The 14937-nt window shown below is 49.5% G+C and overlaps 1 protein-coding gene across 1 annotated transcript in view; it reads right to left on the reverse strand.

The window, feature by feature from the left end:
• Ds (dachsous cadherin-related 1) overlaps positions 1-14937 on the reverse strand; it is a 347099-nt gene that overhangs the window by 43128 nt on the left and 289034 nt on the right. The window contains exons 4-5 of the mRNA XM_076440156.1: positions 2144-2307; positions 549-959 (exon numbers count right to left, since the gene is read on the reverse strand). Of these exons, the coding sequence (XP_076296271.1) occupies positions 549-959; positions 2144-2307 (575 nt within the window). The remainder of the gene's footprint in view (positions 1-548; positions 960-2143; positions 2308-14937) is intronic.

Here is a 14937-nt window from a genome sequence, read left to right on the forward strand (position 1 = left end):
GCGCGCGCGAGTTCCTGTATCAAACGATCAGTTATACTCTATCAATCCTTCCACCGAACTGGTCAGAGTCCGACCGGCGAATCACGCGTCGCGTCGGAAATCCTCGTCGGCTAATCTCTCTCTCGCGCGCGTACGATCGTCTAATTCATTTCTGTTCCACGCTGACAAGGTGAACCCGACGAGTCAACGTCTTCTTCCTCCTCGCCGGGTTCCCTTGTTCCGCGTGTGTGTCTAATCGAACCGAGAACGGAACGATGGTAGCGCTAAGCGCGTTCGAGGGAACGAAGGTGGTTCATAGTCTTCCTGGTTGTCCGGACGAGATTGCTCTCGGACTTTGAGTAGCAAAATGGCGGTTCCGAGAGGATACCGAAGCTCTCTCCCTCTCTCTCTTCGATCCAGAATTTCTATAACCCCCTCCTGTGTGCTCTCTCGAACGTTCCTCCCGCATTTCCATGTACACACGCTGACGCACGCAACTCCCTCGCCGCGCGCATCACCTCGACAAACAAATGCCCGGCTGACGGGCGTGTAATGAAGATTTTTCTCACTTGGGAATCGAGCTTGGCGCCTTCGGGAACCTCCACGTGATACTCGTTCCTCTCGAACACTGGGGGGTTGTCATTCACGTCCTGCACCTCCACGCTCAAGCTCAGGTTCGCCGAGAGACCAGCACCGTCCAGCGCCCTTATCAGGAGCCCGTGACGTTGCTGGGTCTCGTAATCCAATCTCCGAGCTAAATAGAGCTCTCCGGACCGGGCGTCTATGCCGAACAGGTCGTTGCTGTTCTGGCCGAGCACGTAGCGGATCGGCAACGATGGGGTCGCGTCCGGATCAGTTGCGTGGGCCACGTACAGGGCTGTGTGAAGGGGATGAGACTCCGGCACCGAAATTCGCACCGCTGTCGCCGTCGTTGGGAACATCGGCGCGTTGTCGTCCACGTCCTCCACCGTCAGCTCCACCTGAAACGTCAATCACAGTTTGGAATGTCTCTCTCGTTCTTTTATGAAAACATCGGCGACGTTTTTCTGATTAAAACGAGCCCAAACACGGTATGATTCGGTGCACATTTGCTTGTTTAATCCAGGATAGAGTGGGACCTCTATTATCCGATCGCCCCGAGTGGGCGTGGCCTTTTTCTTTTATTATTTTACGTCGCTGCTTCAACTGCTACGGTTATTAAGCGACGGAGCCTACAGTTTTATGCTGGGTTATTAACCAACTTGGGCACCACAGATTTACAAGGCACTGGCCCAGTGGTGGGTGACCACTGCTGGTGGGCGTGGCCTAGGTGCTCTCGACGTTCGTTCTACAGAACAATCTCTTTCTGCCCACGTTTATTATTGGTAGATCTTGATGCAAAATAAAAATTGTCTGCATTCCCTTAGTGATTTTAATAGAAGAGAAATCGTGTATTTACATCTTCATTTTTTAAAAGTTCTCAACAATTTATGTAATCATTAGACTGCGGGTCTGTATGCATTTGTGGCTTGTAAAAATGTTCGAAAAATGCTGGTGTATTAAATTCAACGGAATTCAGCACGATTTTTAATTATTCTGGATCTATACAAATGTTATCACCAACGAAAATAGAATTTTATTTGGCACCACTTTCTTGAAATTCGTCTGGAAAAATTGAAAATTGCGCGAACATCCGCAGTCTATTTATCATCGACATATTTACGACATTGTTCTAATAAATAGTTCAGACATCAGTTCGGATAATCGAGGCTCTACTAAGTCGTCAATTAATGCATAATGTCTTGTGTGGGCTCATTTTACTCGGAAGAATGATAGCTAGTCCGAAAAGGAACGCGAAGAAAGAATGTTCTACATTAGTTGCAAACATTGTCTCTCAATTACGACGTCTATAAAACCGGCAACGAAACCGTGCACGAGACTCCGATAGTCCAGTTACTGCTAATTACTCGAGACTGTTAACTAACCAGTCGCATCCGTATAATTACGAGTGTAACCAGTTCGCCGGAGCGATGTGCACAACGTAACAGAAAATATGAAACCGGCGCGTAGCTTAATTGCATATTAACGCGAATATTGCTTGGCGGAGGGTGATTGGCGCTCGGTGTGCTCTCGCGCGCCAAAAATTGAAAAGGTGCAGAAGGGTTAATCACGTTGACAAGCCTACCTGGCAATATCCGACGGACACGCCGTTCCTGGCGAGTACGCTGAGAACGTACTTGTCTCGGGTCTCTCTGTCCAACGGAAGGCGTATTCGAAGCATTCCAGTATTGGGGTCCATCGTTAGATCCGGTTCTTCCTTGGCCAAATAAAATCTGGTTGGCCGTTCACCTGCGAACACAGTGATTATCGTTATTAAACGGCTTACAAAGATGGCTTTCCCTCGTGCCTTTTCTTTTCCGAATAATGATCGTGTTGCGATCGGGTCTCGTCTTGTGGTAGCTGAATCCTTTTGATGAAGAGGAAGATACGGGGGCCAAAAACTCGGAATGGCCGATGCATAACCCTCGTATTAATTTCTTTTTGCCCGTCTCTCCCTCCTCCTCCACCTCTCCCTCTCTCTCTCCAATTCTATACTCGACCTGATGGAACGAAGAGTTCATTCGTTTCTTAAACGGGACGCGAGAGAAAAAAGGTGGCGGAAGCGAATAGAGGGGGCGAGGCTTGTCCGAAAGCGCAAAAATGACGAAAAAGTCGGCCGGACACTATATAAGCAGACTGGCTCGTTAATTATAACCCCGGCGTGCTTGTTCTCACGTCTACATTTTGCTCTTTCGGCTCCGGCGAGCCGCGCGCGCAAATTGCACGAAAATTTTCTGTAATGGCCTCGCGATTCCGCATGATCGATCGATTGAATCGAATACGCGCGATCTCGATGGAGGAAACGTTGTTGTGCACCGTGCTGCGCGCAACTCCGATCCGCGAAGACCTCTCTCTCGCAAAACCCTGAAGAGCACCGCACAGCCCGCGCAGCGCCGCGCATCGGTTCTTTAACGATCCGACCAATTACCGACCTTCGAGAATCGAGAGGAAAGAGAAGGAGAACCGTCTCCGCTTTTGACTAATTTCACGGAGAGTGCCGGCAGACAGATAGACGTAGGAAATGACTGATGACCGGCGACGACCGACGAGTTAAACGAAAACGAGACTCGCTCTCTCGCAGCCGATGACCTCGGCCGATTTCCATCGGCTACGCGGCGAGCGGCGGGGCTAGCCTGCTCGGAATCAATTAATAGGCAAATCGAGCGGTCATTACCGCTGGCAGACGCAATTGCATGATGGACGATTCGACGCCCGTTCCCCGTGCCGTGTTTCCTCCGCGTAACGAGTGCCGTTCCCCACGTCCGCCCACGCGAAACAGACGCGCCAGAACCGCGGGGATGTTGCCGTGCATCTCGTCGCGCCACCGACATACCACGCGGAATCCCACGTGGCATTGTTCCTCCGCGTCTCTTCTGGATCCAGCCGCTATTCAACCGCCGCGCCGGAACCGTTAACGCTTTGTAACAGCCGCGACATTTAGACGCGTCGATCGAGCCATTGTTGTGCCGCGATAGTCGACCATTTTTCCCCCGGGAAACCGCGAGAGACTTGAACTAGACCTTCCAAGTGGCTTAGGACGTGGATGTTACGACACACGCCGCGTTCAAGTTCGGCTCGAGTGGGCGTGGACTGCGCCGGGGGGGCAGAGCGAGAGCTACGAAGCCACTCCCACTTTGGATGGGTTCTAGACAGTTTGGTGGATAGTATAGAAGAGCAAGGATTTTTAGATTTCTAGGAAATGCGGAGTGCTCGATCGACAGCGAGAGATGGGAAGCCACGCCCATTTAGAGCAAACGAGAGCCAATAAGCCACGCCCATCGAATATTCTTCTTGAAAATAATCTTATCAGACCCCTTTCTATAATACCAGTTGAAGAAAAGAAGAGAGCTCGATCCAAATCGAAGATCAAGTAATACAATATCGATTCCACTCACGGAAGAGACCTAGAAACAATTACCGATTCCCATTAGCAGATAATGATTTAATCTATAAACGCTTGCCAAATCGAATGGTCGTTCCCGAGAGCAGGTCGGAAGGGAGGCAGTAATGGGATCGGTGATCATAAATTATGTTATCCACGTTTACAAGCTACCATCTTTAGAATACGGTCCGAAGGGATCGGTGTCGAGCCGATGTCGGAGCTCCGATTCGACGACAGCCGCGCGTCACCGGATGTCGTGGAAATGGTAGCTGGCTAGGTAGCCGCGTTCCACGTAAACTCGAACGAAGGCGGTGCCCTGTCTACCAGGTTTTTCCAATAGGTACGTTCGAAGAAAAACTCGATCGGTTTCATGGGAGAGAGAACGTCCACGCGGTAGATCCGAGGTGTTTGTCGAAACGCATCCACCGAGCGATGTAGAGGAGCCCACTGGTACACGCGCGATCGCCCGTTTTGGAGTAGAGACCGATCGATCGATCCGATCAATTATCGACCGGCTTCCAGAGGTACCCGACTGCATACTGCATTGCATAAACTGGCCGCCTTCTTGCACTCTTCGGTCCTGTTGCTGTAATCAGCCTGGACCTAACGCAATCTCCACGAAACGATCGAAATTGACAGAATCATTCCTACTGTATCTTGAATGAAACTGATCCTTTCTGCCTGAAAAAAATCAGGCACACCCTTCGAACGTCTATTAACAATTGTACAGAATTTGGAATTTCTGCAGCCAAAATTTTCCTTTGAAAAAATTTCCAAACACCAGACTCAAAAATTAAGGTTCCCCCTGAGCAAAGTCCTCATTGTCAGCACTGTAATTTCGAAGAAACTGATCCGATATGCCTACAAAAAATCAGGTACACCCTTCAAATACCTGTTAATAATTATACAAAATTTGGAATTCCTACTGCCAACATTTTTTTTTTTTTAAATTTCCAAACACCAGACTCAAAAATTAAGGTTCCCCCTGAGCAAAGTCCTCATTGTCAGCCCTGTAATTTCGAGAAACCTGATCCTTTCTGCCTGAAAAAAATCAGGCACGCCCTTCAAATATCTATTAACAATCGTACAAAATTTAGAATTCCTGCAGCCAAAATTTTCCTTTGAAAAAATATCCAAACACCAGACTCAAAAATTAAGATTCCACCCGAGCAAAGTCCCCATTGCCGGCACCGTAATTTCGAAAAAACTGGTCCTGTCTGCCAAAAAAAATTCAGGTACTCTCTCCAAACATCGCTCGATAATCGTACAAAGTTTGAGATTCCTGCGCTGGACGGTTTCGTTGAAAAAAATTCTGAAAGACCGCTTATAAGTTTCAATCTGCCGAAACGCTGGCGAACGGTAGTGTACGTGGGCAATCGCGGGACGCGCTACCACAGGGCCCCGATATCAATCTGTGGAGCACATGGTAGTGGCTCGCACACAGGGATACGAGGGTCTGAAACTTATGCTCGGCGGGTCTCGATCGGCGTGTTATTAAAATTGTTGCGAGAACTCGTCGGCGCGCATGTAAATGTGCGTGTCGGTTCGGGGAACACCGACGCTGGGATCGCGGGGCCCCGCGTAAATGTAAGCAGGTTTGTTCGAAATTGTGTATCGTAAAGTGTAATTGTAAAATAGCGTATGGGAGAAAGAGAGAGAGAGAGAGAGAGGGATGAGAGTGGGCCGACAACTAGCAGAGAGGAGAGGACGAGAGGACGAGAATGAGACGGAGAGAGAGAAAGAGACGTGCCCGGCACATCGACACGGTGTACCTACACCCATCGGCATTCGGTACCCCGTGTTATTAAACGTCCGCGTGATCTTTTTCCATCGAAGGAGGGTCCACCGAACCTGTACTACTCCCCGGTATATATAATTACGATTTACTCCGCTTCCCAATACGGCAAAATCGTCCGCGCGAGGGGATCCGCAGCCGGACGCGTTCCCGAGCTGGAAACGAGATTGCCAGGACCGTTCGAATAATCGTCGCGTTCCTTAAACGGCAATATAAACAAACGCGGATCGGTTCCCCTCGCGGTCCGTCCATTTATCCGTAATCGTTCAATCATAATCGCCGGAAAGGACCTAGACGTCTGTACGGTGGAAGCACTGGGTCAACAAAGGGACAGGAAAACCAGTACAGCGATCTTGGTAACATTGTAATCGAGCTGGAACCAATGGCAGCTGATTCTACGTGAAAAAGCACGTCGAAAGTGTTGAACAGCATTTTTTCCAGAACGCTTCGTTTTTTAGTAAAACGGGTCTGAAGTACGGCGTGTCTGACTACTGCGGACCTATCTACTTCCTCTACTTCTACTAGTTCGCCTTAAAAAGTCCTAAAAAGCAACAAACTTCGAGATTACCAGCAGTGACAGCCGGTGAAACATACTGGGACTGATTAAAAAGGGTTACAAGACACGCATAGGGCTTATTAAAAAATGGGGGGACGGTGTATCTGGGTCCGCGAATGAAGCGGTCGTCCTCGGATCGCGATTTTACACGTTTCGCGGGCAAAGGGGCCCGAGGGGGGCCTGGTGCCCCGTCAAATCCCGGTCCCCCCGTATCGTCGGTTCATCGGGAGACTAAATTGCGATCGAGCACCAGTGGTCACCAGAGTCGGTGAACGGGTTTTTCACCCGCGGTGCCGGCCACTCGAGGGGGCTTCGTCACCGCGGTTACACAGGCGTGCCTCCGGGGTGCCCACGTGGGTGTAACGAAGACAAATCGCTCGCGTATTTGATTAATTCGCGGGGATCCAGACCCCGGTACCTCGGAACCCTCATGGCCCACGTCTCTCTGACCATCCTCCTCTTTCGTCTCCCCTCCTCCATTCTCTTTCGTCCGTTTTCCTGTGCCCCCCGTCCTCCCCCCTTCTCGAGAGGGGCACCACGATCTCCGGAGCTCCGTGGATCGAATCCAGAGCGAGTTTTTATTCTCGGGTACCCGACTCTCGACCGAGTAGCAACCCGTAACCTACTCATTATTGATTCCCACCCTTCGGTGCCCCTCCGGTGCCCCCTCGGGGACCCCAGACGCGCTCCTGTGCTCCCGAGATTTGTGCGAAAAGCACGCATACAGATGCAATTGCGGCGCAGAATGCCGGGGGACGATGTATTTCTTTCAGTGTTTCTAGAGAGAAATACGACGAAGAACGTAAAGTCGTTCCAACTCCTCGATACATTAAACCTCCGATGGCTTATTTAATTAATTCTGTTTACGTGGTCTGTCCGGAAAGTATGCGACCTCTGCTAATGTCTTCGTTCCTAAGCGGGCCTAGACGGACAGCTCATGTTTATATTAGAGGCGACCTTGCAATAAGTGGCCTCATCATACAACAAATCTCTGTATGCCGCCATTTGAAAACGATACGCAGTTTTGTAAGCATCGAGTCAAGTCAGCGTCGCGTATTTCAGCTTAATAAGAAAATTCAAAAATGTAAGAAGCTTCTATTTGGCTCACTGTGACTTGCAGTATGTGCAAACAATTTTTATTTTGCGGACTTTGAAGGGGACACCATTGATGTTTACCAGGAATGATACTTCCACCCGCTACAGCACAAGGTCGGATGCTTTCCGGACAGACCACGTAATTCGAAACGCAAGAAATGTAAAAGTATCAAGATCCGGGAACGAGAGCGAAGGGGGCGTGTTGCGCAGCGTTCGCACCTGTCTCGGAACCCCGTAGCAAGGGTTAAATCGCCTCTCGCAGCTGTGCATCAGCCGCAGATTCCAGTCAATGGTTCGCCGATCGGTATGTGTCCTGTTCCCGGGGTGTGCGTGCGCGTACGTGGCGGTACACGTGCGCGGTGCGTACACAGGATCCATAGTGTATATATATGTGTACAGGTATAACACCTCGAACCTGTGCAACACCTCGTACCACAACGTGGCCCCTGGCGTACCGACAATGCGAGCCGCGGCAGAAACTCGTCGAGAGCTCGATTCAGAATAATCCCGCGGTTTCCTCTCTTATTTACAGTCTAGCCGCGTCTCGTTCCCTTTCACGAGGGCACACGTCCCCCTATCCTCGTCCCCCATCCAGTTCCCTCTCACTCCTGACTATAGTACACACGCTCCCATCGTGGGTATCCTCGGCTACGTCTTTCCTTCGACTCACCACGGATGCTAACCCCTTTCGATGTTGCGACCGACGTCGTGCCAGCCCTTTTTATCCTTCGACGATCCTCTCCTCTCTTTCTATCTTTTTCTGATCCTAGTCCTCTCCGTCCCCCTTTGTAGAGGCTCTCCGGGCTCGTTCCCTCTCAATCGCACAAATGGAATTCATTTCTAGTTCCTTGACTCCCGTGCTCCTTTTCTTGTCTCTCTCTCTCTCGCTCTCTTTCTCGCTCGTGGCTGTCTCAGAGCTGCCTCTCGCTTCCGCTATCACTGTTCTCACGTGCACCAGAGGAAGAGGAACTTCGGGAGACAATTTTCTGAGGACCCTGAAGAGGATTCTAAATAGTCTGAGGAACAGAGATTTCTAAGGTCTCTGGGCCAGATTGATGTCCGAGGACGCTGCGGGGAGGACCATTTTCCAAGGACTCGGAGAATCACAATTTTCTAAGGGTCATCAGGACCACAATTTTGTAAGGATCTTGAGGATCACACTTTTCCAATGATCCTGAGAACCACAATTTTATAAGGATAGTGAGGATCACAGTTTTATGAGGGTCCTGAGAAACACAATTTTTTTATAAGGATCTTGAGGATCACTATTTTATAAGGATCTTGAGAACCACACTTTTCTAAGGATTTTAAGGACCACAATTGTATCAGGATCTTGAGGACCACAATTTTATAACGATCTTAAGAGCTACAATTGTGTAAGGATCTTGAGGATCACAATTTTATAAGGGTCTTGAGGACTACAATTGTATGAGGGTCCTGAGAACCACAATTTTATAAGGATCGAGGATCACACTTTTCTACTGATCCTGAGCACCACAATTTTATAAGGATCACAATTTTATAAGGATCTTGAGAACCACACTTTTCTAAGGATTTTAAGGACCACGATTGTATCAGGATCGTGAGGACCACAATTTTCTAAGGGGCCTGACGACCACAATGTTATAAAGATCTTGCGGACCACAATTTTATAAGGATTTTGAGGACCACAATTGTATAAGGATTTTGAAGACCACAATTTTCTAAGGATCTTAAGGACTACCATTTTATAAGGATCTTGAGGTCCACCATTTTATAAGGATCTTGAGGACCACAATCTCATAAGGATCTTGAGGACCACAATTTTGTAAAGATCTTGAGGACAATTTTCCAACCACCTCGATTTTCTAACCACCTCGAGGTCAAAGTACTTCGGGAACGTTTCGTTTTTTGCAAGGAAAGAATTCTCCGGCAGTATTTCTAGCGCTACCATTCGTTAGTATGTCGGACGATCGCGTGCACGATACCACTTGAGCAAAGTTAAAGGACCGGAGAAGCGACTCTGCGTGGTCTCTAGCTGTTACCTTGACAGCTCCCTGTACGCTACCACACCGTCGACTAATTTCCTCCTGGTCAGTACGCAAGCATATGCGTGCTACGAAGCCGCTCTCCGGCCGCGCCGCTTTTTATTCAATACACAGAGTTATTCGAATTGAAAGTCGATTGCCGGGATATAAACGAGAGATTTAATCAGCATTTAAAGTACTACGACCTCGTGACGAGCTAGCCTTGAACCAGAACAAGAGCCTCCGCATTTTTCCAGCATAGAGAAATCAGTTCTTCTCGCGAGACAAATCCTTCGAGGATGAGCAAATCAGAGCTGGCAAATTCCTGGCTGAGAGAAGCATTGTTGATAACAGCATTGTTATTCTTAGACTGCGGATCTTTATGCAAAATAAAAATCGCCTGCAGCGATTGCAAGAAATAGAAGCCAAATTGGATGTTATTTCTTTCCTTAATGATTTTAACAGTGTAGAAATCGTATATTGACTTCTTCAATTTTGAATTTCATCTTCTCAATTTTGCTATAAATGCATAAAGCTCCGCAGTCTAGTTTTTATACCCTCACAGAAGTGTACTTTTACAGTAGTACTTTTACAAACTTCGAACTTGCCTAATAAATTGATTACGGTTTCCGCAATAGTCTACCATATGCTTAAGCTGCGCTGTCGCCCACGCAACAATGTATACATTTTTTACCGAAAAAATCAGTGCAGGTTCCTGGTATGCTACTGAAAGTTGCGCTGAGAGCTTGTTTCAGCTATCGGAAAGTTAGGGTCTACAGAACCGGCGTGACGAGGCGACAGGCTCGTCTAATTAGAAGCGTTAATTACCGGAGAAATGTTCGTCCGCGCGATTCGAGCTTGGACACGATTGCAGGTATCGTTTTCGAGGAGGATAGAAAATGACGATCTCGCGCCCGAACGATATTCGTCTCCTAAGCTGCGCGTTTAATTGCTGTTCTGTACGAGCAGACGAAGAAGAGGACGAAGAAGAAGAAGAAGAAGACGACAACGACGAGGACGACGACGACGAAGAAGAAGAAGAAGGAAACGGTGAAACGGAGGGGAACAGAAAAAAACCGGTGTACCGAGTTTCACAAGGAGAAACATTCCGGGTTAAGAAAACTCGCGATAAATTACAGACTGACGATTCGATCATGCCGTATAAGGACGCACGAGTTCTCTTGCCTACGCTGCTGCTACGACGCTGTATATACCTCACAGTGAGTTTCTCTTATTTTGCTAATTAGCTCGTAACGGGCCATCCCACTCGAGGTCGCTCTCGGTGGCTGTGTGCGACTGTTTCTGGGCCCCAGCACGGACTGGGACTGCTCAGGGGCGGCTCGGCGGCCACCACGGGCCCCCGGCCACCTCGATAACCGTTCACGATCGCCCAGGGGAGAACCGAGAGAGCCGCCTTCACGCGAATACTTTGTCACCTTGTTCCGCCGTTGCTCGGCGGGACGTCGGAACAGGCCCACCGCCTAGCGGTCGGGCCTGTTTCGGGCCCGCTCCAAACCCATTCGCCACCGAATTACGGGCCATTCCCATCTAACTATTAGGTCATTCTATAAATCGCGGCCTCTCTTATCGCGGATCGTTATACCCTGGAATCAGGGGATCGCTGAAATATCATGTCCTAAAGATAGGGGCTCTCGGATTCTCACCTCGTTCAAGCTTCTCGTTAATGTCCGCTCTCCACGGCGCTCAAGAATGTTATGGTTGTGCAAAAGGAATCGCAATTTCAACAGTCTTACAAAAATTCGACTGGGCTGCGGATCTTTATGCGAAACAAACATGTTCCGCATTCGTTGTGGGGAGCAGGAGTGAAATAAAAACTGATTTCATCTATTGATGTTCCATATTTCACGCAACCAATTTCTTCATAAATGCATCTATCGATTACTATAGCAATCAGCTAATAGTTCCGCTCTTGATTTCGACCACGGTATCCGGCACAATCGATTCCCCGATGCCCCCAGGATCCATTCGCCAATAAAACCCGGCCGTTTGCATAAATTCGTGGATTTTTAATTGGACCGAAGCCAGCCCTGTCCTCTTGCACCCTTGTTCGCAGATTATGGCAGCTAAAGAAGATAGCCGAGCGATGTTGGGCCTGTCGCCGGTCCCAAAGGGAAATCGGCGCCCGTTAATTACCGAACGGTGGGGCGATCAAATTTTGGGAAACGCAGTTTCGGTAATTGCTTAGAACGGGAACGAACGACGCGAACTTTACGAGGGCCCGAAAAATCGATTCTGCATGAATCGATGGCATTCGAAAATATCCCTCCGAAGGGGTTCCGATGCTGACGCTTCACGACCCCCACTATCAACAATTTCAAATTGTCCTTATCACACCCCTAATCTCTCCAACCTCCTCTTATGCTCTAGAGGAGCTCGAAGTGAGGAATTTTTTATTAAAAAAAATATTCTCAGTTGCCCCAATAGTGTGATAAAATGGTCGAAAAATTGCAGAAAGATTCGTCCGGCTGGTTGGGCATCGATAAATTCGCAGATTCGTCGATTGTCGGCGGACTGCCCGGTGAATCGTCGTGCTTTCTACCAGAACCCGCCGGGTTTCGTCTCGTCGCAGATGCAGGACTCCGTGTGCAGGTGATTTAACGACGATCCGACGGCGCGGGGGCTGTACAACCGCACGGACACCGAGATCGTCCGCGTCCCTGCGTCGCGGATACGTGTCTCGAATTCCAGCCCCCCCAGGACCGTCTCCCGCGGAAGAGAGAGAGAGAACGAGAGATCGAGAACGACCTCCAAACCAGATTTACGAAAATCGCCGAGGGAACGGTGCCTACCGATGATTAGGACGTGCCTCGGCGAGCCAGCGATACTCCGCGCCGCGCGGCGAAAAACGACCTCGTAATTAAATAATGATGATTAGCCGCGGATCCGTGGTAGCGTCGAGCGACGCGACGAATGCGATGAAGAAGCGATACCGTGGCGAAGGTATGCTGTCGTTGTCGGGGGTCCCGCTCGTCCCTCTTCCCTGTTGCCCCCCCCCCTCTTTCAGCTCCCCGTTGGAAATCTTTCGCTCGTACCTCGCGGCCGGTCGCGTCTCCTTTCGCCTCGCGAGACTTCACCTGCGATTCTCTCCACGCGTTACCGTCAGCCTTTCATAGTTCTGAGGGATTGACAAGAGCGTATCGTTCCGGAGAATGCCACGGATCGACGCTGCGAAGCTGTTCGCTCGAAGGACGCTTCGTTCCCCCCCGTAACGTCTCGCCGGGACGTCAGCTTCGAAACTTTCGAGTCATAGAGATTCATCACGATTTTCGGCTGTTCAAATTTGATTCGAGGATGCTACAGAGTGATGGGAGCCTCCTACTTTCCCCCCTTAACGTCTCGTCGATACGTCAGCTTTGAAATTTTTGAGTCATAGAAATTCATCACGATTTTCGGCTGTTCAAATTTAATTTAAGGGTATTATGGAGTGATGAGGTGAGCTTGGGAATTACGTGAGACGCTCCGGAGCAGTGGAACTTGTTCAGCGGTAGTTCTCATTGGCCCGCTGTGACCTTGATCGATCGGTAGCCAGTGGTGGGGATGAGAGCGAGACGCTACGGGGATTCGGCTATTGATATTGAGAGTCGAGTACTCATTTTCGTTTATTATAAATAAAAAATTGTGTCAGATCGAATTCCTTTCGAAATTCGCTCTTAATTTGTTTAATCCAATATTTGAATTTTGGAGCTTGTCCACAAATTGCGATTCTACGTTCTGGCGAGCCGCCTCGCTCGTCCCGGCAGCGCGGAACAAGGATCAGGGCAGGGACCGTGTTCTGCGCACAATAGCGCAAGAAATGCAAGCATCGAGACCGGTAAACAAACGAATAGAGCTCCGTACATGCGTAAAACGTCCCGCTCGCACAGATGCGCGGCTAAATGGTCTGGTACGGTCGACGGTTCTACAGAACGAGAAGCAACAGCAGCAGCAGCAGCGACAGTAGAAGAAGAAGAAGAAGAAGAACGCTTAAAAGCGGAGGGCGGCAAGAACGACAAGACAATGGACGGCGACAATAAGGTTGCGCGCGGCCCAACGAAAATAAAATGATACTCGACATTAGCTACCGTTTTCTAGCGCCGCGGGGATATCCTGTCCCATCTCGAAACACGCTCCGAGCTACGGACGTTGTCCGGATCGACTGTAGAAAGTAGGTTGGTCATGACTTTGCTCACACGAAACTGTACCACGAGCACCGGGGTGAGAAGCTATGGGAACGAAAGGGGCCAGATGGCTCGCCGACGGTGTAACTGGAGCCTGTGATTAATAGATCGAGGGACAATCGTGCTGACGTTCCTCTAGGAAATCCGATCGCTGTGAAAATAGTTGAGAAGGCCTTTCATGTTTTCGCGAAATATGAAAAATTCAGAACATTGGTCCTAGGAGACACTTTATGGGCGTAGATGTCTGTGTGGGGCGTGTACTGGTTCTGTGGAAGCCGGGAGCCACGAGGCCACGCCCACTTGGAACGCCCTGAAGGCTAGAACAATATTCTTTGTTCAAAAAGTAAAAGATTCCCTCAAAGCTAGATCCCAGAAGATGTGGTAGTTCGGCAGAAGGAAATTGCTCTACGGGGTATTACCCTGAACTCAAGAGCAGCTAAGCCACGCCCACACGGAACGCCCTGTAGGCTAAAACAATTTCTGTTCGAAAAGAGAAAATTTCAACAAGGTGGTTTTCGAAGTTAGATTTTTAGAGGATAGCGAGTCTAGGTCACCGGGCCAGAGGTTGCCCCACGGGGCACTGATTGCTCTCGCGTATCCCGAACGATCTAACCAAGAACGCTTCGTTTCTCTCGCCGTAGTCGGCCTTTCTATCGAGGTTTCTCAACAATCTCGTCTAGGATTACCCCGCAGTAATTCTCCTCCCTCGAAATTCCACGGGGTACGAGGTAAGGCCCCGAGGGGCGGAGAGGGGCAAGGTAGAAAGGGGATCGAATCGCCGAAGGATCGGAGGAACAGCGAGAAAAAGATATATGGAGGAGCACGTGCATGTAGCTACGCCGAGCGCATAGAGGACCCTCCGCTCTCTAGACCGTGAGATGGTAAACGGCGATAACGAGGCGCGAGATAAGAGTCGAGAAGGCGCATCATAGGGCCCCGCTTAGGCGAGAAAGGAGAGGTGGGGGGAGCAGCGGGGCCCAGTCGTTCTCTTCTGCCGCGCTCTCATCGCGCCTCGTAGCGCAAGCTCTATCTGTGCATCTATATGTTCGCACGCACGCTGCTCGCTATTGGTCGGCGAGGCTACCACAGGCTGCGGGAACCGTTTACACGGGGACCTGTCCGCGCGAAATACCATGGGGCCCCGTATTTTCCAGCGACGACCACCATACTTTCGACATTTCTCAATGGAGGCCGACACCAGAGTCCAACATCACTTTTTCTTGTCCCAACAGTTCCCGACTTCTTTTTACAAACGGGATTAATTTATATTTTTAGGAGCGAACATACACATGCTGAAAAATTTTATTTAAACAAATGGATCGACAGGATTAATCAATATTTTTTGCAGCGAACATATACTTATTCAA

The sequence above is a fragment of the Lasioglossum baleicum genome, chromosome 16, assembly GCF_051020765.1.
Source record: "Lasioglossum baleicum chromosome 16, iyLasBale1, whole genome shotgun sequence".
NCBI lineage: Eukaryota > Metazoa > Arthropoda > Insecta > Hymenoptera > Halictidae > Lasioglossum > Lasioglossum baleicum.